Genomic DNA, 27,136 nt, shown 5'->3' with positions numbered 1-27,136 from the left:
GCTCTGAAGAGGTTTAACATCCAGAAGCACAGACACATGCATAAGTCTATATCATGATGTTCATACTGTTGCTTCTTGATAATTCTCTTGAATTTCTTTATCTAAATAAATTTAAAAAGCCATGCAAAGCCATGACCTACTGAGTCAGTCCCCGAATTGCTCTGAACACAGAAATCTGCTAAAAAAGTTCTGTTTTCCAGCTCTCTCATTGCTTACCTTAATAAATCTAAGATTGTAAGCCTAACCAAGGGCTGTATTGATTGAGCTAAATGCAGCTATTAAAACCATTAGGCTTATTAAACTTTCACTTTTTTTCAGCTCCAAGCCATTAATTTTCTGAGACAGACCGCTTGTTACCCATTCCCCCTTCCCCTTGTGCCGTCAGGAAAGCTCCTGAGCGCCCGTGCTCAGAGCACCCATACGTACGTGTCGTAGACATTCAGCAGCCAGTTGAGGCACATGTCCACACAGAGAGGAACGTTGACCAGGTTATTGTGCTCTTGTTCCAGACGATCGTAAATGGTGGTCAAGCAGTTAATGATCTGCAGAATATCCATTGGCTGGTCATTTTGTTTGAGGTTGTGCTGGTCCAAGGCATCGCATGCAGCAGACAGACTCAGGAGATCCACTGTAAAAATAAAAAAATGCCCCACAATAAAGGTTGAAGAGAGACAGTGGTTGCATTACCCGTACCCAAACTGTAAACAGAACAATTTACTTGGCTTATGTGCCTGGCCAGAACACATTTTATGTCCCCTGAAAGTCACGTGCAAAACTGGCTGGTTTCAAGAGTCCTACAGGTGCACTGTTTATTCAGCTGTGGTCTATGAGGGCAGTGTTTGTAAGAGTGAAATCTGTTTCATTTTTAGCTGTAAAAGTACCTATGATGCTATTGGATCCGATGGAAATATTACACATAAATTATTATGTAAGTAAAAATTACGTGTTTCACATTTTATGTTCCTACAGACAGGCTAATATTTGACTACCGCATTCACCAAATGCGCTCTGAACACAACACACGTCATCAGCTCTCCTGAGATGTGCTGTCCATTTCTTATAGAAGTTGAGCAATCTTAACCAAACCAAACTCCACAAGGAATATGCAAACAAATCACAACTTAACCGGGATTAACCTCTCTTGTTACTTTTCCTCTGGTGAGGACAGGTAAAGAAGGTTCCAGAAACGTTAAATGGTCTATTTCAATATTTACTGATGAAATTTATCCATTTTTAATTCTGCAGAGCATTTATACCTATAAGTAAGCATGCCTTTATAGAATAAGACACATTTAAACTTACGGGTCAACATACAAGAGTGTTTTTTGTCACGGACATTTAAAAACTTGATTTTCGTTCTAATTTAAGTCAGTTGCATTTTGAAATTTGGATGTCCAAGGCAAAACAGAACTTCCGTTTCTCAGCATTTAGTGTCTGCATACTAACATCACAGCAGCAGCACACGTAGGGAGATACCAAATCAGAGAGTTATGGGGCGTTGGTTTACAAAGTAAAACAAGAATAAGAACAAAAGAAAGCAGAAAAAGGAGACTTTTGACACAGATCTTGCCACTGCCACACGAAAACTCTTTGTAATTCCTTGCAGTGAATTTCCAGTGTGTGGGCAATGCGGATATTAAAGCCCAGACGCTGTTAGTCCTGCTCACACCATGAGCGGCCACAAAGTGCAGCACGATTCAACATGACTTGAGGGAGTAGGATCTGGTCCAAAGCGAACTGCCCAAAATCATCCAAGAAATTTGTCTCAAGACTGGGATATGAACTGGCCCAACTGCAAGACCATTTTTTCTCTCATTTGAATAAAAATGTATTTTTATTGAGTCCTGGTAAGCAACATCTCTAAGCAATGTAAAAAAAAAAAAAAATGTGCAGGGGGTAAATGCAGAACCCCATACCAGAATTTTTTAAGAAATTCATCCAGCTTAAAGGCACATTTGCCAAAGACAGACTTGACTATCCTATTTTATCAAGGATGAAGCTGATCCTTTGATGTCCTAGTGGAGAAGAAAAATACTTTAGCTGCACACCGGCTGCTTGGTAATGCTGCATGGACACTATGGTGGGATTTCATAACTACCAAAAGAATTTCAGGAGTATAAGTTTCATTGGAAATCAATAGGGACTTCTGCTACTAAATCCCTTAAGCACTTCTGAAAATTTCATCCTATGGGCCTGACGTACCTAGTGGTAGATAGAATAAGAAAAGCTTGGAACGCTACCCCCCATTATTATACCAAGAAATCTGACTTTGAATCTGTGGTTTTGTGCAGGGCCTTACAGGAATTTAACTTTTTTTCACATAGCATATGTGAAGCATCTATTAAAATAAAATCTTTTCAAATATTATGTTTAACCTACTAGCATACAAAATAGAGCTATTCCAAGGTCAATGTTAGATCTCACAAAAGCATATTTACCAGACCCATTCCTAAAAGTCTCAGAAAGATGTCTTTCTTCTCATTATTTATTAGTCAAATTGGAAATAGAGCACCGCCTTCACAACACCTTTAACTGCAAGCTGTAGGCTGAACTCTCGGTTTCTTTGAGACTATGACTCAATGGTAATTAAATGAACCCCTCAGGCATCTGAGTGGCAACTTAATTATATATGCAGCCACCGCTAAACAGGGGTCATTCCACTTTGTGAAAGCTTTTCCCTCTAATAAGCAGCAACTTCTGAAAAGCCTTTCACCCCGCTCTTCATCAACCTCCTGTCCTATCTTGAAGTTAATAACACGTGTTCATCTCGTAACAAGCAAAAAGTGCTTGCCACCACATTCTGCTTTGGGGAACTTCTTTTTATGGGAAGAAGAGTGGCTCTGGCCTTTGGCACGCTAAGCTCCTCCTGCATCTTTCCCACCAAGATTAAAGAAATGTTGAGGGGTTCTCTCCCAGAACCAAGAATTCCGTATTTCTTTCCTGAAAGCAAATATGGAGGTCCCGTGAATGCCAGACTTTCAAAAGACAAGCCCCAACAGTCAGATACGTTTAAGAGCTGCGTATTCATTGTCATTCAGTGATTTGCAAAGCTTTAATTGAAATAAACCATAGCATTTTATGCTTTGTACTTTTTGTGGGTTCCCTGCCACTCTTTTGTTCTTTTCTATTTAAAATTACAAAACTGACTCCAAAATTTGTGTAAGCAGTAGCTTCTAGCTTATTTTGAAATCTAAGTGATCTCTATAAATACCTCTTTGGCCTCTAGAGAGGCCTCCAGAGAGGCCAAAGAGAAAGGTTAGAGAAAAAAAAAAGTTAGGATGTTTGTAACTATGGACCAACCTGTGGCCAGACTGCAGGAAAAACACAAAAGGTAACATAGAATAACTGACCCACTGGAGGACAGAAATTACAATTAACAGGCAAGAGAAGGTATTCTGTGGAGGTCACATACTGAACTTTGGGAAAACTCAACATATAACTGCTGATGAAAAGTATTAATGGCGTTGCCAGAATGCAAGATCATCTCCTCTGTAATCTACAGCTGTTGGTTGATACATTAAAAAAATATATTTAATCCAGTCTGTATAAAATTAAAGGAAAAAAAAGCACCCTAACAGATGTTCTTGAATATCTTCTCTTGCTGCATCTCCAAGAAAAGTTTATGAATACATCCCATTTTATAGACATCATAATATTCAGATGTGGCTTGCACTTGAAGATCAGATCTTTTAAACCAGCAAAACAAGAAAGTCAACATGCTTTGATGTGATTATCAAAGAAAACCGTACATTTAAAAAAAAAAAAACAAAAAAAACCAAACGGTGCAATAGTTACATCTGGCATGCCCACAATAATTTCAAAGGCTGAGATGATACAGCCACACACTAGACTCTCCTAAGGTAAAATTTATTTGTTAAGGATTACAATTTTCCATATTCTTCTTTAGGTTTAATATCCTAGTGTTTTAGTGTTCATTGGTTTAATTTACAAACTGAAAAGAACTAAGTCTAAGAATAGTTCATTTTTAAAAGTGTTTCTATTCTTGCCCCTGAGGAAAAGGCCGCACCTCCGCCCCTTCAGGCCTTCTATTGCGCAGACATCTTTAGAGTGCTTCTCAGTAGACAACATTGCTCTGCTTTTTATGAAGTTTGCAGAAAATAATATATATATATACACACACACACATATTTCTTAAAACTCATGTAATTTTAAAACAGAAATAAAAAGTAAGAGCCGAAATCAGCACCTAACGCAGGTGGAATTTAGGGATCTTTGGCTATGTGTAGGAGCCCCAAAACCCAGCACTGCGCTCTATTTCTACTAGTGCCAAACCACAGAAAAAGAATTTTGTAATTAGTTGGGCTTTTTTTTTTTAATCTAATTAAACTGAGTTCACAAGCAACACTGAAATCACAGAATACAGAAATACAATGACAGTGTCTCCAAGCAAAAATATTTGTAAGAACAAAGACTGCTAACCAAATTCCTTAAATACTTCTCCTTAGATACGAGTATGAAGAATGTGCTAAAGTAATCAGCGTAAGTGCCACTGCATGTCTCTGAAAACATTCATTCTCAGAAAATCTACCTAAGTGTAACCTCGAGAGATGAACTGGCTTCAGTGCATAATTACAATTCCACACCGTAAAGTCCAAGATGAATCTAGAATTACTCAGTGGTAGGAATCAGGGTAATACAGATGCAAAGTTTTGCACTTCCAGCCTGTCACAAGTTACACTTATTCACTGCCAGCTAGAGAAATCTGTAATTCCAAAAAATTTAGCTCCTTACTTCAGTGATGCACTGATTATAAACACCTTTCACTCCATATCACTTCAATTTCTTTACGCTACCTTTCCACAATGAGTGTGGCAGGAGTGCTGTGCCATGGAAAGATGCTTGTATTTCTAATAATCAAAATTCATTGTCACTGCATTCACACTGAAACCTTTTATTACATTACAAAAGATTGTCACTTATTGTTTAATTTTTTCCTTTTTTTTCTTTTATACTTTTTTATAAATTCAGAAGTTCAGTCTGTTCACAAGTGGAATTCACCCATGCTGATAAGTCTGAAAGTAAACATGCTCAAAAATATTGAGGTTTGACTCAGTTCCAGAAAGCATGTGAGCACAAATCCAAACTTGAGATAAATCAACAGTTGAGACATTTGCAACTGTGTCAGAAATTTAACCCTGTAATTAAACACCAAATAGTGAATGTTAAGATATTTTCATAATCTCCCAAACCATACTGTCTAATAAACTGTTTGCTTTGGCAACTAATTGGCCTAACAAGAAAACTACGAGCAAATTATTTAGCTATCAGGTTACAATAAGCTGACAAAGAAACGTAACTCCAGTGACAGGTAGAATACCATACACCAGCCAAGAAAATTAAAAAGTTAAAATATGCATATCACTAACGTATGGCTGATGAGAGACTTCTGAACATAACCAAAAGCTGGGGAAAACTGAAGCTAAACGTTTATTGTGATGATCTCGTTTAAAGGCAACAGCCCCTCAGGGTTCAAGATTCAGCCTAACAAACCATTAATAATTCCAGCTCTGGAGTGATTATTTCACCCCAACTCTCACTGTTCCAAATACATACAATCCTGTTCCTTTGGTGTTGAGATGTAAAGCTGTGGCTGACGCAGGACGTGGCTCCAGCAAGGAGCACAGTGAAAATATCCAGCTAAAGAGTATAAAGATGAGAAATATGTAGAGAATGTCAGCTTTGCTTCTGATCTGCCGCTCTGTTTTAGGAGGGACAGATCTGCAGACCACACAGCACTTTGGTTTCGCAAGTAACGTGCAAACTGGTGACAGCAGAAGACCCTTCAACTGAGAGGTTTCCACGCACCAGGTAGAGCTGGGGGAGCATGGGGGTGTTTTTCTGCTTCTGAAAGCTGTGAATAAACTTGTGCATTGGTCATAAAGCCTTCCTGGCAGCGGGTAAGGCACAAGCACATACTTACAGCAGAGGGCTTTCTGCAGTCTGCGGAGTTTCATGGCAGTCCTGTACGCTGAGAATCTGACGTTGTTCAGGTCAGCTGTAGGGAGGAAATATTAAAAGAAAAGATCAGCTTTGCACCTTAGAAATAACCAGACTCACAAAGATGTTGTTAAATTAAACTAGAAGATTATACCAATTTAATTGGTTAAAAGAACAGACTGAAAAAAAAAAAAAATGTTAGAAATTCTACTTCACTGAGCAAAGCCCCTCAAACCTTGACAACCAATCATCCAAAAGAAAAACAATGAAGTTCTGAAGTGTTCCTTCCTGTTGTTCAAAGGCACTGAACTTAAGAGCACTAGAAAGGACAACATCAGTGACTGCAGCAGTGTTGTCTGAAAATACCACAGCCTTTCACACTGCAGGCACCGTGGGAGAGATAAGAACCTGAAACTCCTCCTTCTCTGCCCGATTCACCAGCCAGGCTGCGTGCAGGCAGCCCCGAGAGAAGAGCTCTGCCCAGGAAAAAGCAGGTGACTCTCAGCTACTGATAAAAAAAAAAAAAAAAAGAAAACAAAAAACTTTAAAAATAATAAACAATGAAACTTTTGTGCCTTCCACCTAAGCAGACGTCAGTCACGGCATGACATATAATGCCTTCCTGGTGAGAAGCCAGCTCACCCAACCAGGTGAGTTCCCAAGTTCCCACCTCCAAAACGGCAGGGAGCCGGTGGGCTGCAGCAGCACAGTGGGGAACAGGATCCAGCAAGGAATGAATGGTGTGACACGATTTTTGCTGGAGCCTTCTTCTGCAGTTAACAAAATAAGGACTTCAGCACAAGCCCCCACTGAGTAGTTCAACCATGACTTGCAAAAACCTCCTGGGACACTGCAGGGACGAGGTGGGCCGCACACCAAACCTGTCACACCGCACCAGAACTTATATAAGCCTCTCAGCACTTGTCATGCTCAGTACTGGCTACCTGAACGTTATTCTGCACCAAATTCTGATTATTTTCCCAGCAAGGCACAGCAATTGGTCCATAGACTATGAAGTGAACACTAGACAAAGCTCAAAAGAAAGGAGGAGTTGTCTTGGACCAAATCGGGACAGGAAATTGCATTTCCATCTTTCTCTTCCGTGATACCAGAGTGAGGAAGATGCTCTTATTGTAATCTTGTCCCCAACTTTGCTGAGGGTGGCCTGCCTTGGGCAAACTCCATTTACAACAAGAATGAAGACAAAATTCACTGAAGTGAAGCTGTAACTACTTCACTGAAGTAGTGGCTAAATTCCTGCCATCAGTACCAGTACACTGGCTAACTCATAATTTACAACTAGATTGGGCACATCAAGACTACAGAGTAGATCCATCACCGCTTATGTAATTCAGAACCAAACTCAGGACGCAGAAGTGAGAGCGCAACACTGGCAAAAGGCATGCTTTTGGCCCTGCCACCTACCCAACTAAGCCCTGGACACAGACACTCTTGGGCATTTGAGTGGTCTAGGGACTGTTCCCAACAGATTGGTTGGCATCTTGTAATTTCAGGGTTTTCTAGCACAGAAACTGAGTGTTTGTGCCAGCCAGCTTCCGCACCCAGCAACACCCCTGAATGCATTTAGTTTACTGATGAAACCCATGGGGCCCACAGAGTTAATGATGGGAAAGAGTTTGGAAAATGTAAACTACTATGTAAATACAAAAAGAACATTAAAAAAAAAAACAAACAAAAACTATCTGGCTCAGAATAAAAGTCCATTTAGCCCAATAAGCTGCCTCTAAGCCTGGCAGACTCTTAGAGAAAGAATATGATGAAAAACAGGGCAAATACAAACCCATTCCTTGCCGGCATATGCGCTGAGGTGTTATAAAGCTGTCTGCAAGGTGGTAGCTCGCGTATAACTATCCCAACATCATTTACAATGCTGTACGTGCACAGGTAGCAGAGGGAATATAGTCTCAATTACATTAATTTTAATTAAGCTGTTCTGAGTGAGTAATTTGAGGTTTGATAATGCAGTAGTTTTGTATACTGTAATAAAAGCTGTGGAACATTGCTAAAATACATCTCACAGCAGAAGGGAAAGTTTCAGCTTTGTGTATCATTCCTTCTTCTTTGCGCAGATCCACACACCTTTTTAATGTGCAGTTCTCCTGTGTATTGTTCCTGCCAGCTCCCTCTCTCACAATTATCCTGACAGGTCCAGAAGCCTTAATGTGGTGTGGAATACAGTGAGCAATTTAAATAAAGCTAATTAATTTGTCTTGAAGGGAAATTAATAAAACAGCCTCTCTCTCAAACACACTGTGACTTCAGTTACATTTTGTACTGTTGTTGTAAATCTGCATTTGTATTCTGGTAAAAAATATATACTAGATTATGTATAGCATTTGATAAAATGAAGAAGCCTTCCCTAAATTTTCCCCAGAGTATTCTGAAAAAAAGCTTCTCCAGTTATTATTTACATTTGAGGAAATATTAGTAAAAACATATGCATATTTCAGACCCTGATCAGGGCAGAAAGACACTTAATCCTGAAAGTGCTGTAGTTTACATCTATTTTCTGTATGTGCAATGCACACTGAATTTGTTATCAACCTTAATGACACTGCTGCCAAGAAGGATCTGCTGTAAACCATCAATGAGCAATGTCAGGAGCTATGAAGGGAGCCCAGGCCTCTCCTAATTAGGTTGAAAATACTTCCACTTGCTGGTTGGTATATGACCCCATTTAAATGAACCGTAGAAGACTGTCAGGGATTGAGACTTGGTTGCTGGGCTTGGGAGCATTGGAGGTAACGTCACCACTGACGGCAAGGGAAGAGACTTTGAGTGAGGCAGCAAGCTGGCCGTCGCTGCTGGGAACTTGTGGAGGAGGGAGGAAGGAGGCTCAAGCAGCAGCAATCTCCAGAGGGCCTATGGATTCACCATCAGTTCCTCCTTCCCTGTGGGTTTTTCCCCTTTCTGGGTCCTGAGGGAAACAAATTGATGCTTTGTCTACCTCTAAACAGCCCACTAAAAGAGTAAGGGCCCACAAAGCCTTGACTCCAAAGCTTTTATCATCTCTGAGCAGGTCAGAGAGCTCAGTTCACCACATAAGCTTTCCTCCAGCCCCCTCCTCCTCCCACTCCTAGAAATTACACACCATTTCATCATCCAAATGAGGTGATCAGAGGGCTGAAGAGCCCTTGGAGTACATAAGACCTTTGCAGGCTGTTTAATGATACTCCTGGTCCTCGTTCAGAAGGCAGCTTTCAAGCTTTGATCAAAAAGTGTAAATGCTGAAAAGCATAATCTATTTAAGGTCTGAAATAATGATGCAGTGGAAGAGGTCACCTGGCCCCTGGAATGGAACACACTGAGGAAAAGATCACACGGGAGTATTTGGTGACACTCATATTTACATTCCAGAGCAAAGAGAAATGATGGTTCTCCTGTCACTCAGCCATGAACAACCTCTCTGTGCAAGGTAGTGTAGGGCTTCTAGGTGAGAGGATTTAAGATCGTGTTACAGCAGACCTGTAATACAGGGCAGTTGCTTACAGCTGATGCCTTCGCAGCAACAAACAATTCCCACCAACACAGCAGTAAGATCTCTCCATGATCTTCCTAAGCTTCTGCTGCAGCCCTCCCACTGCCATGGTGAAAGGAGTTCAAAGTGCTAAAGCATCAGTGACTCTTAGAAATTAGCAAATCTTTCACTGATTTCTTCTTTTCATCATAGACATGACAAGTGCCTCCCTTTGCTTCACGGCAACTAATGCAGTAGACAGAAGGTTATCTAGAAAAGTGATTTCCTCCATGTCCATCATGTGCCTACAACTTATGAATATGTTCACGTTCATATTCTTATATTCATACATATTAATACGAATAACACTGAACAAGAACTAGCGCTCTTATTATACACGCAACTTTAATGAAGAGGACTTCAGACCACTGATAGGAAGAACTCAAATCAGAAATATTATGGAACGATGATCAGATAATTAAATCCTATCATTTTCTGCACAATTCTGCATGTTGAGGGAAATCTCAAAACATAAGGGCTATGTTCTTCCTCAAAAGAGCTAAGATAACCCCATCAACACACTTTTCGATGTGGTATTTCTACAGTATTGTAGAAACAGCTGTAGCTACACACAGTGGATCCTTTTGACAGTGGACAATCAGGTAAAAAAACCCACTCATTTGAGAAGCAGTCGGTAATTTGTATCAAAAATCCAGACCACTTGCTGGAATGTCCCACTGACTACTGGCACAGTATCAAGAAATAAGATGTTGTACATTTAAAAAAAATTCTTCCATGCTAAATTCCAGATTTTGAAATTCCAGATATGAATATTATTTTAAGAGGAAAAACAGATCCTCATATTCCTGAGTCTTACTGCACAAAATAAGTTGATAAGCAACTAAAAGCAATTAAAATATTACGGAATAGTAAGTTTTAAAAAAAAAAAATGTAATGAGAGGTTTAGCATCCAGCATGGAGGAACATTTGTTTTTATTCTTAAGTAGTCACTTCTATAACAAGTTTTAAGTAAGGTGTTATAACTGAACTGCTTTCCATGGTGGTTCTCAAACAGACTAACCCCACCCTCCAGTTGCTCCAGCTGCTACCAGTGCTGAATGGCTGGGATGTTTCATTTGATGATGTACTGTCCTCTACGACAGACTAATCTCACAGAGTGTTTAAAAGCTCTGGGATGAGCCAGATTACCTCCTGTCAAAGGTTGTTCATATAATTTGTCTCTCTCACACACAATGTAATCTGAGGGCACCTCAGGAAGTTCTTTCTACCTGGAAACCACCTTGATTTTTACTTTAAAGAGGGTCACTTGTTTATATTATTGTGAACATTATTATAATTGTTTTTTAATCAATAAGAGCAAAACATAGGCATTTCACTTGATTTTATGGACAGCAATCTTCTCGCTGGCTGGACACGATCAAACTGGAAAGAGCAGCTTACATGCTTCAGGTGATAATTATCTCAAGAGCAAAGTTTGGCAAGTTAACAACTAACTTCTTTGAAAGAAACTAGATCTCATTAGGTCAAATCCTCATCTTCATTTGAAAACATTTACAGAGTTTGGGTTTTGTAGGGCTGGTTTTTTTGTTTGGTTTTTTTTTTTGTTTTTTTAAACTCACCTATTTGCAAGGGAAAAAAATCTACAATGATATACCTCAAAACCTGAAAGTCTTACTCAGCCATAGCTTGTGGCATGTTCATATAGCTGTTCATAAATACATTGCTTGCAGTGAATAAACTATTTTGGGAACTATACGTCACTGCTGTCTCTGACAATGCCTACCTGAGGTTAAAAATTGTTTACTGTACAGTCCTAAATACATCATAATTCCACTCCCAGCTACTAAGCTTTCATGTTTCATCAGACATTAACAGCACATTCACTTTTCAAGAAGCTTCACCTCACATTGATTCGATACAGCTATGATTCCCTGGCCACTTGAGAAGAATGCTGGGTTTCTTCCTGCTGCCCAAAACCTGTATATAAATCTTCTAATGATGCCCTACAGTGACATATATGGCCTCTTCAGGAATTGTAATTTAAAAATGCAAATGAGACAAATGCACAAAGGAAAGAAATTAATCAAATAACACTGCTTAACATCAGTTGAGTCTCAGCCACTGACTCCTTTATTATAACAACAGTAATTAATGTTATCATCTACATTGCTTCGAGAATAACTAACAGTAAACAGTGCTACCATACATACAGACATACAGCTTGAACACTCTCTGTGAAACAATATGGCACCCCGGTGCCAGACCTGTCCCACACAGCAAAAAAAGCTGATAGTGTCTCTGCAAATTGGTAACTGGGAGGTATCCAGGGAACCAAAATGCTGCGGACTGCATCTAGACCAAGTGGATGAACACCACAGCAAGTGCCAGCATCCCGATAACTGGACCAACTGACATGATCTCTGGGAACTTAGTTTTAGCATGTAATGGCTTCTCATTATGTGGTTGAGATGTGAGTAGAGTTTGCAGCCAGAAAGGTCAGAAACCCCTTAGGTACACTAGATGAGAAGTAGTCATAACAGAAAATTCTAAAATAAATAGACAGCAAACAAACAACTTCAAAAATATTCATGAAAGGTGTTGATTCGGAAACCAAGAGTGCAACACCCTTGAGCAGAATGTTCCCATACCGGCCATACTGGTCATTTATTCCATAACAGAACATTACTTTGCTCTCTCTATAATATCCTCCTTCACTGCTAACATGCCCATGGTTTCATTTTCAAGGGATGCAAGGCGATCTGCCACCACCTAACCTCTTCGCTGCTATCGTTAGGTTTATTGTCTCTCAGGTGTATGCCTACACAGGATGCAACCACACAGTGTAAGAAAGATGACCTACTCTAGGTCTGACTGCTATCCAAGTCTGACAGAACCCAACCAACCCTGTTTTCTGAAGTGAGAAGTTGTATTATTCAGATTGTGGCTAACTTGAAAAGGACATCAGTGAACAAGCAACCTTCAAAGAAAAGCCATACGTATCGTCTCACTGGATTTCAGTAGAAATAAAACAATTGAGGTGTGCAATAGGCACGTCTTACTAGCACAAACATGGACATCAATTAGTTGAATATGAATAAAACCTCATATTCAATACATGGTTTAGCAGTTTGTAAAAAAAAAAAAAAACAAAAAAAACAAACAAACAAAAAACAACCTATAATGGCAGAGAGGGGTAGTTTAGCCTCTTCAGGCAGCACTTCAGAAGGACAAATCCAAATACACAAACCAAAGCCAATAATGTTTATCCACGCTGGTCATGCAGAGTTGGAAGCTCCCACTGCTGCACAAGAGCAGCCAGCCACGAGATCAACACAGCAGCTGCTGCAGAAAGCCTGACAGAGGCTCAGAAGCAACTTCCAGCATTCTCCTACCTGGTGTTAAGCAACATCTCTTCCATGCACTCCAGAGGACTGCCCCTCCCATCCCTCCAAATTAAATGGAAAGCTGTCACCAGTGCACTGCAGTCTGCAAGGGTGTCTTGGTGAATCAGGAGAGATGAACAGATGCACACGGCAACATTTCTGACTGCATCCTGCTACTGCAATTACTGTTCAGAGTGACTCTAACACACCTTGAAGAGACGCGTCCTGACATTACAGGGGAAGGCTGGAGGAGGGGGACACTAACAGTATGGCATGGCAGGCCAAGCTCTCCCGGGCCATCACTGCAAAGGTTAGAATAATTTTCAGCTTAAAGGCAAAATAATAGCATTCAGAGCTAAGCTGCTTGCCATAAAATGTTCACTCTCAGAAGATAATCTGAAAAAAAATTAAGCAATCCCAAACCACTTTGATTCCTGCTCTTCCCATCTCTCCCCTCACCCAAAGGTCCTTGAACTCTCCAGGACAATGAACCAACACAAATTCTTATTTCAGTGTTGCCCTGGAGCCACCGTGAAGGATGAGAAAAATTTGTAAAGGGGCTGTAAAAGAACGGTGTTAAAAAGCAGACCTGCTGCTAGAGAACTGCTTTTGGAAAGAAAAGCATCTGGAGCGGTTCTTGGTACTTTGAAGACTTTCAGAGGGAAGTTAGAAGAAAACAAGAGTGGTTCATAACGGTGTCCATACAAACCAAGGGATGTCTGTCAGCCTCAGCCTTTGAGACTCACACGTGACTGATTTTTACTTCCTTTCCTATTTCAGCACTTGTTTTTTTCTGTCTTTTTACCTTATATAACTAGCCAAACTGTATCAACATCTACTAGCTACATTAAATTATACAGCTAAGGTCATTGCTGCAACTGCCTGTCGCCACTTTGACTTGACCATTGAACAACAATTAAGGCATTTAATATCGACAGCTTATTATGTACCTTCAAGGAGCCATAACTTTGAATGAAGAGTGAAAATTGCCCAATGTAAGTCAGGAATAGATGCCTCATTAAAACTGATTAAATGGCTATGTTGTCTAAGTAGTAAAGAACAGCAGTCCAGAGCAAACACTTTAGCATCTTAAAAGGAAAAGCTGCTGTTAAAAGGACAACCGGTTAGAAATTTCTGATACGCATATCAAATTTCAAACAAAATATCTTACCGTTATTACTAGTATCTTTATAAATGGCCATGTTTCAACAAATGAGCTCAAAGAGAATTTGAGAATACTTCCTCCATGGGCAAGTTATTCTATAATTTCTTCCTATGTGTTCTTTCTGCTTTCTCTGATGCAGTCCCTGCTCAATACAGGACACAGGACTTCCTGGACTGACAATCTAATCAGGTACAGAAGCATACGCAGCACGTTCCTATCTTCTTTTATTAGTACCAGGTGATGCTCACAGGTAATTTATCTTAATTTTTATAAATACCCAACTCTCTAAAGATAGAAAGCTGAGCCAATAAGTTTGAAACTTGGACTTCATTTATTTTAGCAAAATGTCATGCAGTAATTTGTAGGTCTATGAATTGGGTATGTGAAGAATAAAACTAGTATTACTCATTTTTTTCTTACAGAAGGGTCTCTTGTGTGTCAAAAACACAGGCAGATAAGCAACGTTACCTTGTGCTAGGGTGCATCTTCCTCATTCACTTAAAAAAAAAAAGCAAGCTTTCAGTAATTTATAAGAATTTAAATTAGACATAAGGATCCCGTAGCAAATTATGAGGTACTAGCATGTATAGAGAACTACATCACACAGCTCAATTATTTTCTACAGGCTAAGTGTAAGAAATGGAAAATGGAAATGAAAACTCTTGACAGCATTGATGTGCTTGGTCCGACTTTTTTTTTTTTTTTTTGCATTTACTTGGATTACAGAATTCATGTTTTCTAACAGATTTTTAAAATGTATACATACTAAGCTCTTTACTAGCTTCTTCATACGAATGAGAAGCAAAATTTGGATGCTAATGTGGGGAAAAATAATGGATCTAATGAGTATGCAATATAAAATCGACTTTAATAACATCTTCTCAGATAAAATATTACTAAACAGGTCTGAAAAGACTTCAAACATCCCGTTATTACCGTTTTGACCTGAGGCAAAGCAAAGCACTGCAAAGACATCAAGGGTTCTGTTCAAGACTAAACGGGTTATGCTTGCATTATGCAATTTGTATGGGAGTTAGGCAACGACGAATATACCCAATTCAAAAATAGAATAAAACAAATTGGTAGGTTATTCAGAAGCACTTTTATCAGAGCTTCACCTCATGTGGCAGTGCATATAGAATCACCTTGTCTAATCTGCTCTGTACACATATGTGAACACCTACGTTTACTAACAAAAATACACATTATGCATCCCTTGGTGAAACCAGAGTCACTTTGCTATTAATGAACAGTTGGTGTCAACCCCAAAAGAAATAAAATTAGCCAGAAAGAGGACTGCCCTTTTGGAAATTCCTTGCTCCTGAGAAGGAAAACAGTAGGATATTATAAGAAAAAGAAAAGGAAACAAAATCTGCCTAAACATGTTCCTTTTTTATACAGTAAGAAACAAGGCTATCTTAAACTCTTGACATTTGGGTGATACTCACAGCGATAAACCTCAGCTAAACTAAATGCAAACTGACTTCAGCAGTCACACATCTTTTGAACTGTTGACCTGAACCCATCAGAACACTTTTCTCCCTTATATATACTTACTTCTTGATACTCAAGAATACTGCAGCTGAAACAGGGAAATATCAGAAAAAAAATAGTGGCAATAGGACTTTAGGTCCGACCAACAACAGTATCAGAAATGCCACGCAATCTCTGGATCAAAGAAGGCTGAGGAGTCATAGTGTGGTTCAATTAACAGGCAACTGTTTGAAGATCTACCTCTATTAAAGAGATGTCTGCATACCCAATTACTGTTTGTCCCAGATCTTCTGAACCACTCACTTTAAGAGCAGAAATATAAAGGCGACAAACAGGGCAATACATTACAATTAAATAGCAAGTCAATACTTGCCTGCTTTTGCATTTGGTTAGCCTGAACTTGTACATCTTACATCCCCTTTTGACATACAGAGCTGTGTATTCTGGTTAATTTTTAAAGAAATTGCTGCCACAGTGCTAATACTCTAAGGAAAAAATCTTCACATCATTTCATTCCATTTTATCGTATCACTTTTTTTTTGTATGCCTTTAACTGCAGAGCACCGTAGACATACCTGAGTTAGCTTGAAATAGATTATGCTGGCATAATTAGACTGTTTCCAGCAGCTAAAGCAGAGTTTAGCAGGAGATAATTTAAGCTATTTTTCACCATGGTAAATAAGCCTGCACTAAAGGTTAGACTAGACTGCCCTAGTGCTCAGGCTGGCTTGTTTAAAGCTGGTTTATGTATGTGTGCTGTACAGACATAACCTCTTTTATGAATGCAGCATATTCACTGATATTTCTTTCAAAAAAAAAAGCTTGATTTTTATTATACCCTCTATTATTTATTAACAGAACCATTAAAAGCAAAGACTTAGCTATTAAATAGCCTGCCAAGCAGCCTACACTAGAGCATGGATTGACCTATTTTATCTTATAGATGTGCTTCTGTTAATAAAATCCAAAGCTGCTAAAAAATAAAAAAAAAAATCCTCCACCAGAGAAGCACATCTGAAGTCATAATAAGCATGCAATTTGGGTATTCAAAATGACATCATGACAGCTGCCATGCCTTCCAAGTATTGAAAGTGCTTTAAAAATAAAGCAATGGTAACGCAGTTTGGCAAATTGCTTCAATTGGCTTCCTACCATCCAAAAGTCAACATTAACAGCAGCTTGGTTTGATTTTTTTTCATCTGCCTTTTGTAAAACAGATTAGACAGTGAAAAGATTCAGAATTTTTTTTTTTAATTTCTGTCCCAGTCTTTCAGCAAGAGTTTGCAACAATGCACCCAAATTACTTAGTAAATCCAGTGCACATTCCGAACATCCTAATTGAAATATTTTTTCCACTGCATGTTGGAAATGTGTTATTACGCCTTATATATTTTCCTTGCAGAAAATTTTAACCTTGATAAAAGCACTAGCTCTCACTTTCACTTAATTTTGTTTTTTACCACTTCTGCAAATCTTTGTCTTAAAAACTCATTTGATTGGGAAAAAAAAAACAGACAACTGGTAGAAGTGTCTTACCTAAAGACTGGTAAAGCTCAGTCATCTTGGGATGATCCCAGCAGGTCGTTTGTGTCTCATGGCTACAACACAAAACATGAAAGTTAGTAAAGTAAAATTGCTCTCTCCATCGCACAGCGAGTGATCCGGGTCGCACATGAGGACGGTGCCAGACCACCACCACCAGCCTGAGTTGCTCTGGCGGGGGTCTCAGCAGCGGCAAGCACGTCTTCTTTCAAAGCGAGGCGTTAACTCGGAGCATTTTATTTAGGCACGGGCTCGAGAAACAAAATTAAAAGTAGTGCTAACAGTAAAAAGACAGCAAGTATTCAGATACACCACAACTTTTCAGGAATTTGTAAGCACACTGACCAATTCTTAAACACTCTTCGTTTTGTATGGATCATTCTCCAGTCACTCCAAACTAGCGGAGAGATGTTTAAAAGGGCTTAGTTCTTAATGCACTTAAAGAAATTCTGACCAGAATCTGAGATTCGTGGTATTTTTGATCTGCTTTACCCTGCGTGCTCTTTCCACTCATTCCCATGTGGTAGGTAAGAGCAACCCAACACAGCAGCTGCAATCCTTCCCTTTGGTCCAAAGATCTGCACTAAAACCCCCACGCAACAGCCCGCTGGCCCACCACCAGCCTACACCGCTGTTCAGGCCAAGGCGTTGCACCTCCCCGTATCGATGGTCTCTTAGTGAAGACTCCTGCTGCTCCTCACCTTCCCTGGGACTCCCAGGCCCTTGCCCCGGAGGTCCCGGTGCAGTGTCAGGCGGCAGAGCTGTTGGGAATGCAGGGAAGAGCTAAAGCGGGCTTACGAAATGCTGCGGGATGACTAGAATGTAAATTGGACAGCCCCTGCGTTGAGGCTAGCAGCCTTCAGCTTTGCAACACAACGTGTTGCCAAAAGACATGCAGTGTGAGAAAGCCAACAAAATAAAGTGTTAGCGGGTGTAGTAGCAACTCATGTCTCCCGAGGTTACACATTTTATGATTTTTTTTTTTAATTACAGCACAGCTAATGTGATCATGTTTCCATTAACATAGAAAACTTGAAAGAAAATTCTCCTTATCTATCCTGCAACCAATAAAGGCTTGGTCACACACACAATTCAGCTACATTAGAAGAAAACCATGAGTATTCATAAAAACAAATTCTGCAAAGCATACATAGCACGCAATTACTAGCAATCACATTGGCAATTCCTGTACTTAAAAAGTCGACATCCTGCTTCCAACACACACACATCATTCAGGAGAAAACACGTCGGAGAGCAGGACCCGATCCACAGCGCCGTGGAGCTCCTGGAGCACACAGCTTCCAGCTCCCAGAGACGAAACTGCAACCCAGCCAGTGGGCTGAAGGCACCTGTACACCCAACGGCGCGCTGGAAGACTGACACAGTGAAGTTGTTCTAGAGAACAAATGGTCCTTGAGTTCTCTTTTTGAAACAGCAATGTTCCCAAATACATCTTTACCCTGCTAAGAAGGGCTAAAATTTTCAATGAGTCATTTCAACACCACCCCTACTCAAGGAAAAGAGAAAATCGTGACATGTTTTCTTAGTATGACTTAATTTTGGTCTTAAAAGATAAGCTATTTATTCGATCCATGTGAATACTTCACTGGCCCAGTACTCTCTCTATATCCAGTAGCTTACTATACATAGTATTTCCAGGTTTTACTCTGTAACTGCAAGAAAGAATGAAAGGGATCACAAGCACTAAGCATAAGGAAAAAAAACGCTGCCACAGTGCTGCCCTAGTTGAGCAGAGGATTTTAAACAAGCCCTGTCTCATCAACCTCAGCCTCCCCTCCCCTTCCTAATTCCTGCGGTGGCTGAAGGCAGGGAAAGAGGGAGGACACTGGAAGAGCAAAAGCAGTCTTGTTCCCGCTCTGGTAAAAAATTAGTCCTGCACAGGGAGGTGGCTGCAATCATATTCAGAAATCTGAGCCTGGTTGTTTTTGTTTTTTTTTTTAATGCAGAAACTGGGTAGCTTCACGTGAAAACCTGCAGATCTGAGCCACCTGCAGCAGAGCTCCTGAATTTCCTACCACGCTTGGTACGGGCAGGTTACACAGAGAGAATGTACTGCCAACAGCTTCTACCATACCTAGGTATAAAGTGTACTATGGAAGAAAAACAGAAACGGTTTCATTTACACACTGAGTCTTTAAAAACTTGGCTATCTGAAGCCTGTACTTATACCATGGCAGCCCAAAGGAAAAGAGGAAGGGACCGTACTCATCGCAGAACAATCCTGTAGCCAGAGATGTCATGATTCAGGCGAACAGACTGCAGCCACCAAAAAACCACTCAAACCCAGAGATCTGGGACCACACTTCGCTCGCACCCAACGTCACTCCCAGCTCAGCAGCTACCCAGGCATAAATCTGACCGTCCCTTGCCTCCCCACAGACAGGCAGCTCCAGAAGCAGGGGATACCTGCTATGCTTTGTATGCCAAATCATGTAGTAAAAATGAGAAAAAGAACTTAGGCACATAGTTACAAGAAACCTCTGAAAATGATCTGCCTAATTTTCCCTATGAAATTAGTCTGGCAGCCCCAGATATTTCTATGGATAAACTAAACCACTCCAGACTCCATAGCTGTTAACCTGGCAGCCTTCAAAGGCACTGATTCTCCATTAAAGTACTTAAAAGCCACCAGATATCTGGCAAAGATGTATCTGTATAGGATTGTGAAATTCCATGCCATGTTTGATAGAAGAACAAAAGAATCACCTTAGGTGGGGAAAACTATGACGGTTAATCACTAATCAACACTATATAGATGAGTAATGTATTGATTTTTTTATTTTCATTTTTTATTATAAAGGCTTAACCATGTGTCAGTGAATTTAGTGTGTGTGGTTTAAGCTTATGGCATTTACTAATCTTCCTGAAAATACATAACTGATTTTCCTAAGATCTTGCAAATAAAATTTCCATTGCCAAAGAAACATCGGATTCCAACTGTTTTCAGGCATTTTTAATACTCGTAACCCCAAACCACTACTCAGTGTGCTTTTCTTTCATGGCATGAGATTAATTCCCTTGGAGATGTACATTTTGTAAGGAATGATTTTATTCGCTTCATCTGCAAGTGACTAAGACTGAATTTGCAGAGTAAGTGCATTTCCCCTCTTTCCTCCCCCCTTTGCTTTATGAACTCAGTTACAACTTAGAGGAAATACCCCTTCCTTTAGGCTATAGAAGTCCAGTCAGTAGAGACCCTAATTCTTAGAATCATAGAATCATTTAGGTTGGAAAAGAACTTTAAGATCATAGAGTTCAAACATAAACCTACCACTGCCAAGCCCACCACCAAACTATGTCCCTAAGCCCCTGCTGCCTTCCCAGCAGTGACCACCCACGGGGCAGAGTGCCCCGCACCCGGCTTGGGCAGCCACCCTCAGCAACTCGACAGAGATCACTCAACTTCGTACCTTGTAGCAGAGACCCAGCAAGGGGCTCACGAGCCGTCAATACAACCCTGCACTCTTGCAAGAAAACAGGAGCGTTTTAAAGAACCTTGGTGGCTGAGATTTCTGTAGAGGCTGAGCGCCTGCACCGAGCCAGGGCAGATTTTGCTGGTACTTGACATGCAGAACACAAGAAGGCTGCAGCTATTTCGCTCCAGCTAAAAGGCGTTTGCCTCTTAACGGAACGTTTTCAGCTCAGAAAGTTATCAACGATTCTGCACACAAGGGCAGCTCCAGGAAAGGTTAGATTCCATCGACGCTATTCTTCATAAGCCTCTTTGCCATTTTCAAAGGCCATTTAATTGCGAGCTTTGGCGCTGGACCGGTGGGGGAGGATTTGTGTGCATGCCCTTATTGTGAACACCGTCTGAAGTGAAATGCCAGCTCAGCAGTTTCAGGCAGCCTCAACCACACTTGGGAATGCTGTAGCATCCTTAATAGAGCCGCAGCAAAGCGTTCGCCAGAGTTTCAAACTCCGCTGAACAAGGCCCTTTACAGCTCGCAAGTCAGAAAGACATGAAGAGTGCAATGCAAGTCCTCTTGACTAGCAGCAGCTAAAGCAGAGTGAGAATGTGTGCAGAAAGAAGCACTCAAGATGCTTTTCCAATGAACCACCAACACAAAAAGGTATCAACGCGCACAGCCAGTAGCTTTGCAATATTGCACGTGCTGAGAGGATGCATTTTTCAATTTGGCTCTGCATTTAGGGCAACTAAATTGATCGCTCGCTCTTGAATCGTGGGCATTTCACAACAAATGAAAATATAAGTGGGCTCACGTAGTGTATTTTCCTCTTTCTCATCTGACTTAAGCTGCAAAGGTGGAAAGGAAATTAAAGCCAGGCCTGAAAAGGAGAAGCGCAGCAATGGATAATGGTGACACCTAGGCGCTGGTGTGACTGGCACGCTAAACACGTCCGTAATTCAGTGGGATGAAAGCATAGTCCTCGCTTAATACATCCTTTGGGAATCACAGGACCACTTCATTAAAGGCTGATTATATTATATTAGCAAGGATAATTTTTATGTGGGGAATTCTGTCACACTATGCCTATGTGAACTCCTCTGTTCCTGCCAACAGCAGAGATATTTGTCTCTCATCGCTGCCAGCAGAGCCAGTAATACACAGCATTGAAAACCTGAAATCAAGAGATGGTATCCTGACTGACACACTAGCTGAATTACAGTTCCCTTGTTATAACTTGATCAGTTTGGACAAAATACAGTTATTTTATCTTGCTTCCTTTTATACTGCTTCTGAGCAACAGCAATAGCAGAAGGAGCAGAGAGCAATGCTCCCCCCACTAAAAAAAATTCCAGCACAAATTCCTCCCCCCTAAACATTCCCACATAAACCACACCGAAACATCTGCAGACCTTTAACCTGTTCTTGATTGCACTTCTTCCCTTTTTTTTCAATTTTTTTTAAAATATATTTATATCTAGGATTCAGTCTTATGAGTATTCACTGCTCAGCTCCAGAGTCTAGAATTTTAGGTTGCAATTGCAGAGTCCTTTTTAAACTCTTATATCCCTCATCACTGGTGATACCAGAGCCAGTTCTGCTGCGCTTCTCCCCTCATCCTTCATTAGAAAATGCGCCATGAACTAGATGTGCATGTGCGTAGATGTGCATGGAATAAGAAATTCTATTAGGTAGCAATAAATAAATAGTTACATACACTTAGGAAAAAGCTGAAATTAAAGTAATAATTTACAGAGCACTGAACTGATCCATTTTCAAACAAGACAATTTACAATACCTCTCACCTTTTGGCTTTAAGGTGAATTGTATTCCAACCACCTTATGACTGTTGTCCAAAAGCCAAAATAAACATGATGGAGTTGTCTGGGTTTTACTAAACTAACCTAAATACAATTGAAATTTTTTGTATGAATAGACACTATCGCTCACTTAAAAGAAAAATGTTTTCAAGAGTAATGAAGAGCAGATGACAGTGATCACAAGGAAGACTTAATAGTTGTCTTTTTACAGTGTTTCATTAATTCCTCAGATAAAACAAGTTACTGCTACGGAAAGTATTGGTGATATAAAAAGGTGGCACTCCTTTGTGCTTTACAAAGGACTACTGTTTTCATCTGTAAATCTAGAGACTACTGATCTGTGCAGAGATTATTTCTGCTTAAGCCAAGGATCAGCGTCCTTTCAGCAGGAATTTGACTTCAGCGTGTTTTATTGGCTTTTGCGAGATTTATCAGACTGCTGAAGGCAGGCACCGAGATATATTGAAGTTCCTTGATGAACGAAGAGTAGGAGAAGGGCAAATATCAGCTGCCAAGTACTGAATAGTAACTCTTTTTTTTCTCCCCTTGATGTTAAACATTTATTTTGTACACTCCGTCAGGGGCAAAGATTCCTGCTCAGCCGCTAAGGCTTGGGGAGCCTGCCCTCCCCCCCCCCCTTCGTTACTCCTCCACCCATCTATTTGCTTTCCAAAGCCTGTCCTCTCCCCTTCTGCCACAGCAATTTCACCGCAGGGGCTGGTCAAATCCAGCCTCCAACAATTCCTTAGTGCCGAAAGGTCAAAGATCCTACGTATGACCGTGCCTCTGGTTCCCTCAGCTCTGCCCGCGTACGCCTGCGAAAACCGCTTCTCAGCCCAACTTCAGGTTCAGATGGGGACTGGGGACACTGCCGGCGTCCCAGGCTGCAAGGTGCGTTGCAGTAGGTGTTAAGACAATAGCACGTACCGCGTAACAATAAGAAGCACAGCCCTTGTAATGCAACAGCCCCGAGGGAATCCCCTCCCAGCTTCTCCTGCCTGCTAACCTGAAAGATTATTTCCAAGCGTGAAAATCACCGGGGAAGGCAGTGCGCCTCTAAGCACGCCTGTTTTCAGGAATTCTGCCGAAGTTCGCTCCCGAAACGAGTCGCTACACGCGCCACGCGCGACGCAGGTAACGTTTCGCAGCAGCGCGCTGCCCCTTAAAACCCCAGCAATAAGGAAAAGAGCCAACCCTCCCCCGCTCCACCCCCCCCCAAACGCCGGCGCACCCCGCATCGCCCGCACAGCCAGGATTTCCCGGGCGGACTTGCAGGGTCTCTCCCCGCCAGCCCACCGCCGCACAGGTACACCCACGCGTGTGCGTGCCCTCACACCGCCGCGTCCCGCGCGCTCCGGCGCCGAACTACGGCCCCGCGGAAGGGGAGAGGGCGCTGAACTGAACGCCGCTGCAACTTCCCAGAAGGAATTCCGGCAGCCAGCTGGCCTTTTCAGGCTAACGCACAGGTACGGCCGCCTTCCCGCCGCGACGACGGTTGGCCACGCCGCTCCCCACCTGCCCAGCGCGCCGGGCGGTGACGGGCACCCACGCCGCTCACCCCCAGCCCCATCCCATCTTCATCCCCATCCCCATCCCCATCCCCATCCCCATCCCCATCCCGCTGGCACCTGCCGCCCCCGCAGCCCCCTCACCCCTTCAGCTGCTCCCTCATGGCGGCGGCGGCGGCGGCTGCTGTTCGGCGGAGGCAGGAACGGCGCGGCCGCCCAGCCCCAGCCGCGCTGCGGCCGCCCCGCCGGGAGGGCGGGAAGGAGGGAGGGGGCGGGGCGGGGCTCCCCCGCCCTGCCCCGCCCCTCCCCCGCGAGGAGCGCCCCAAAAGCGCCCCCCCGATCCCCCCTTCTCGCTCTCCACCAGCTCTCCCCCTTCCCTGCCATTTCTTCTGGGGTTCTGTCGGGGCTTCCCTGGGCTTTTTTCTTTTCTTTTTTTTTCTTTTCTTTTTTTTTTTCCTTTTTTTTCTTCTTTTTTTTTCTTTTTGGGGGGGGATGTTCTTTGGGTTCCACTGAGGAGGTGGGCGCGCTCTCCCCCAGCGCACTGAGGAAGAAAACTCTATTAAAACACACACCGAAGCTGGGAAGGGTTTGAAACGGGCCTTAACGCGGATTTTGGCTTCACAGCTGTCAATGCCAGCGCTTGAAACGCTGAGCGGTTTATTTGTGACGGAAATCGGGTAATTCCATCTCTAAGGGTCTGCCCTGGCCTCGCTGGGAGGGACAAGCTTCTCCTCCGGAATTTTCAGAGCAGAAGAAATAGTTCTGCTCACGCTGAGTAACTGTCGCAATGTTTCTTTGTATTAATTCCTACTTAACATTCAGTAAACAAACACAAGCTGACAATCTCCTTTTAGTGTCACAAGCGTTTCGAATCAGTGCCGCCAGTCTGCTCTCATGCAAGTTTTACATCTACGTCCTTTATTCATTAAAATAACGCCGTGCAGAGAACCGAGCCCTCCGTGCAGTGCCGTAGATTTTCAAGCCTTGAAAACTGTGCTTTCTTGGTAAAGCCACCCCAAAAAGGGTGTCTTTTGAACCTACAAAAGAAGTCCCCATTTTTACACTGGGAAAATGTGGGCCTGGAAGCACCAAAAATCCATCTCATCCATAGTTTCTACACCATGGGTTTATCCCATAGGCTGCTTTCCTATTCCATGGATGTTGGTAAGCGCTGAACTCGGTGGTTTTTATTCTAAGTACTCGGAAATTCAGGGCTCCCCTTAAGGCTCCAGGTAGCTGGGTTATCTGATTTTAGGAAAAGCTCAACAAGCAGTTCAAGGAAAGCCCTCCTGTTTTTTTTTCGAGAAGGATCAAAAGTGTAAGATGCTCAAGGTTCAACCCCTCAGGCCCCCACATGCAACTAGAAAACCTAATGGAATTAAATGTTAAATTCTCATAGTTCCTAGACAATTTAATTTGCTTTAAAAGGTCTAATTCACAGTTTTCAGTTACCTATGATCTACACCACTACCCCCATGCAAAGGAAAGAGGATTCATTTTTGTGTAACCAGAAATCTCTATGTTAACTCTTATTAGACGTGGTCAGAATTTTCCATTGACTTCAGTGGACCTCGTACCAGATCCATCGCTCTACCAGGTTTGAGATAGTTAGTTTTGCAGTGAATGAGCTGGCTGAAGCCTGTCAACTGTATTCCATCAACCACCTCATCTCTTCCCATCTTTAGCAAAGTTTTAAGAAGTAAGACACCTCTGGCTAAGTCTTTAAAGGAGGATGTTACATATGACTTGGGAGGAACCCCAGGGTCTGTTACAAAGAGAGGGCAGCTGCCCGTGTCCTACCATGGGACTCGGTGTAGCCAGAAGCCGCCCTTTCACAGCAAAAGCGGTTTATTTTCCTTCAAGAAATATCTGTACTGATACCCTCGATACACATTCCTTCAGTTTTTACTGTTTCTGGATTTTCCTGGTCTGCCTTAACAGAAGCTTGATGCTGCTGTTACCACGTTGGTCTTCTTTCCCATACAATAGTGCCAAGTAATAAGAATTTTAAAAACAGTCTGAATTTCTCATACTTTGCATAATCTTTCTCCTTGAGTTACAAATAAAGCATTGTATTCAATTAGACTCACAGCAGGTGAAAACCCCAATTAGTGAATCCATTTTCTTGGCTTTTTTTCCCTACCTTACACCCACACACCACTTTCTTTTTTTTTTTTTTTAAACAATAAAGGGGCATTCTGAGTCATTCCTCAATTGAGAAGCAAATTAACCCTTTGATCTCCCAAATAAAACTATTACCCACTCAGGAACATCCAGAGAAAAACAAGAATGTTGAAGGATTAAGGGATTAAGGCCTATTGACTTTATAATTTGATTTTACAAAAAAAAAAAAATCTATTTAATGTAGTTCTGATTGTTGTCTCCAAATTCACAAAAGCTTTTAGCTGTTTTGATTGACCTCAAAATTATACTTTTGCTATAAAATGTACACAAGTAATAATACTCTTATTCCAAATTATTTTTAAACTACCCATAATTTATTAGAAAAATACATTTTGTTTGCAGTGTAAATGGTTACTGTCTTTGACATTTGTAACTGAAGCCAATCTTTATGCCATACTTAATTTAAGCCATTTATTTGATAAAAGACAGTCTTCTTCCTGTAGAAAATAAAACAGGATTACAGAGTAAGCAGAATTTTAATTCCCTGTGGTGCTTTTCTTATCCAAGGGCTATTCAGTCAATTTGTGCACCAACACAGAGACCTTAATCAAAAGGAGAACAGTGCTCATTTCTTTTATACTGTAGGTTTGTCCTGGACTATATCTAATCAAGGTATCTGTCTTTTCAATGTTTAACAACACTAGGTACTTAAAGGGAAATCACAGCCCCCTAATAAATGAGGGTTAATAATTAGAGACTGCCTTATTACCCCAAAACTCTTTCAGGAAAAAAAAAAAAATTAAAAAGATGAAGTGGATTTTCAGGTAGCGTTTCTTGCTGACCAAATGGTTACTGGAATCTGTGCATTTGAGAAGCCTGATTTTTCAATTTTAGTTATGTTCTTGTCAGAATTTTGTCCCTTTTCTGTGGGGAAAGAGCCACAAACACACATACACATTAAAAATAATAATATGAAGCTAAAATAACTGATTCTTAAATAATATCATTTGAGTATAAATCTTCATTGGTTTCATGAAGGAGATCAGCATCAGTACTCCATGTTACTGATGGATGCAGAAACCTGAACGCAGAAATGGGTGGGGCCTTGCCCAAAACTGCTTAGCAGGGCAGACATTAAGTGTACAAATTTGCTTGTAAGTTTAGCACTTTACGAGTCAGAAAACTAAAGAGACACTTCTTTCATTTTACTGT

General features: G+C 41.3%; 1 protein-coding gene across 13 annotated transcripts in view; it reads right to left on the bottom strand.

The window, feature by feature from the left end:
- Positions 1–27,136, bottom strand: part of DMD (dystrophin) — a 1,302,935-nt gene that overhangs the window by 64,816 nt on the left and 1,210,983 nt on the right. For 11 of the 13 annotated variants that reach the window (XM_086766697.1, XM_086766715.1, XM_086766672.1 and 8 more), the window contains 3 exons: positions 17,036–17,097; positions 5,942–6,016; positions 427–628 (listed from right to left, as the gene is read on the bottom strand). In XM_086766697.1, coding sequence (XP_086622823.1) covers positions 427–628; positions 5,942–6,016; positions 17,036–17,097 — 339 coding nt within the window. Of the gene's footprint in view, positions 1–426; positions 629–5,941; positions 6,017–17,035; positions 17,098–23,944; positions 24,066–27,136 lie in introns of those variants that run through there. The other 2 variants (XM_086766757.1, XM_086766767.1) reach the window with 1 other exon arrangement.

Source organism: Chlamydotis macqueenii, chromosome 1 (assembly GCF_036417535.1).
Source record: "Chlamydotis macqueenii isolate bChlMac1 chromosome 1, bChlMac1.mat, whole genome shotgun sequence".
NCBI lineage: Eukaryota > Metazoa > Chordata > Aves > Otidiformes > Otididae > Chlamydotis > Chlamydotis macqueenii.
The sequence above is the reverse complement of the archived record's forward strand: the minus strand, read 5'-3'. Positions and strand labels throughout refer to the sequence as shown.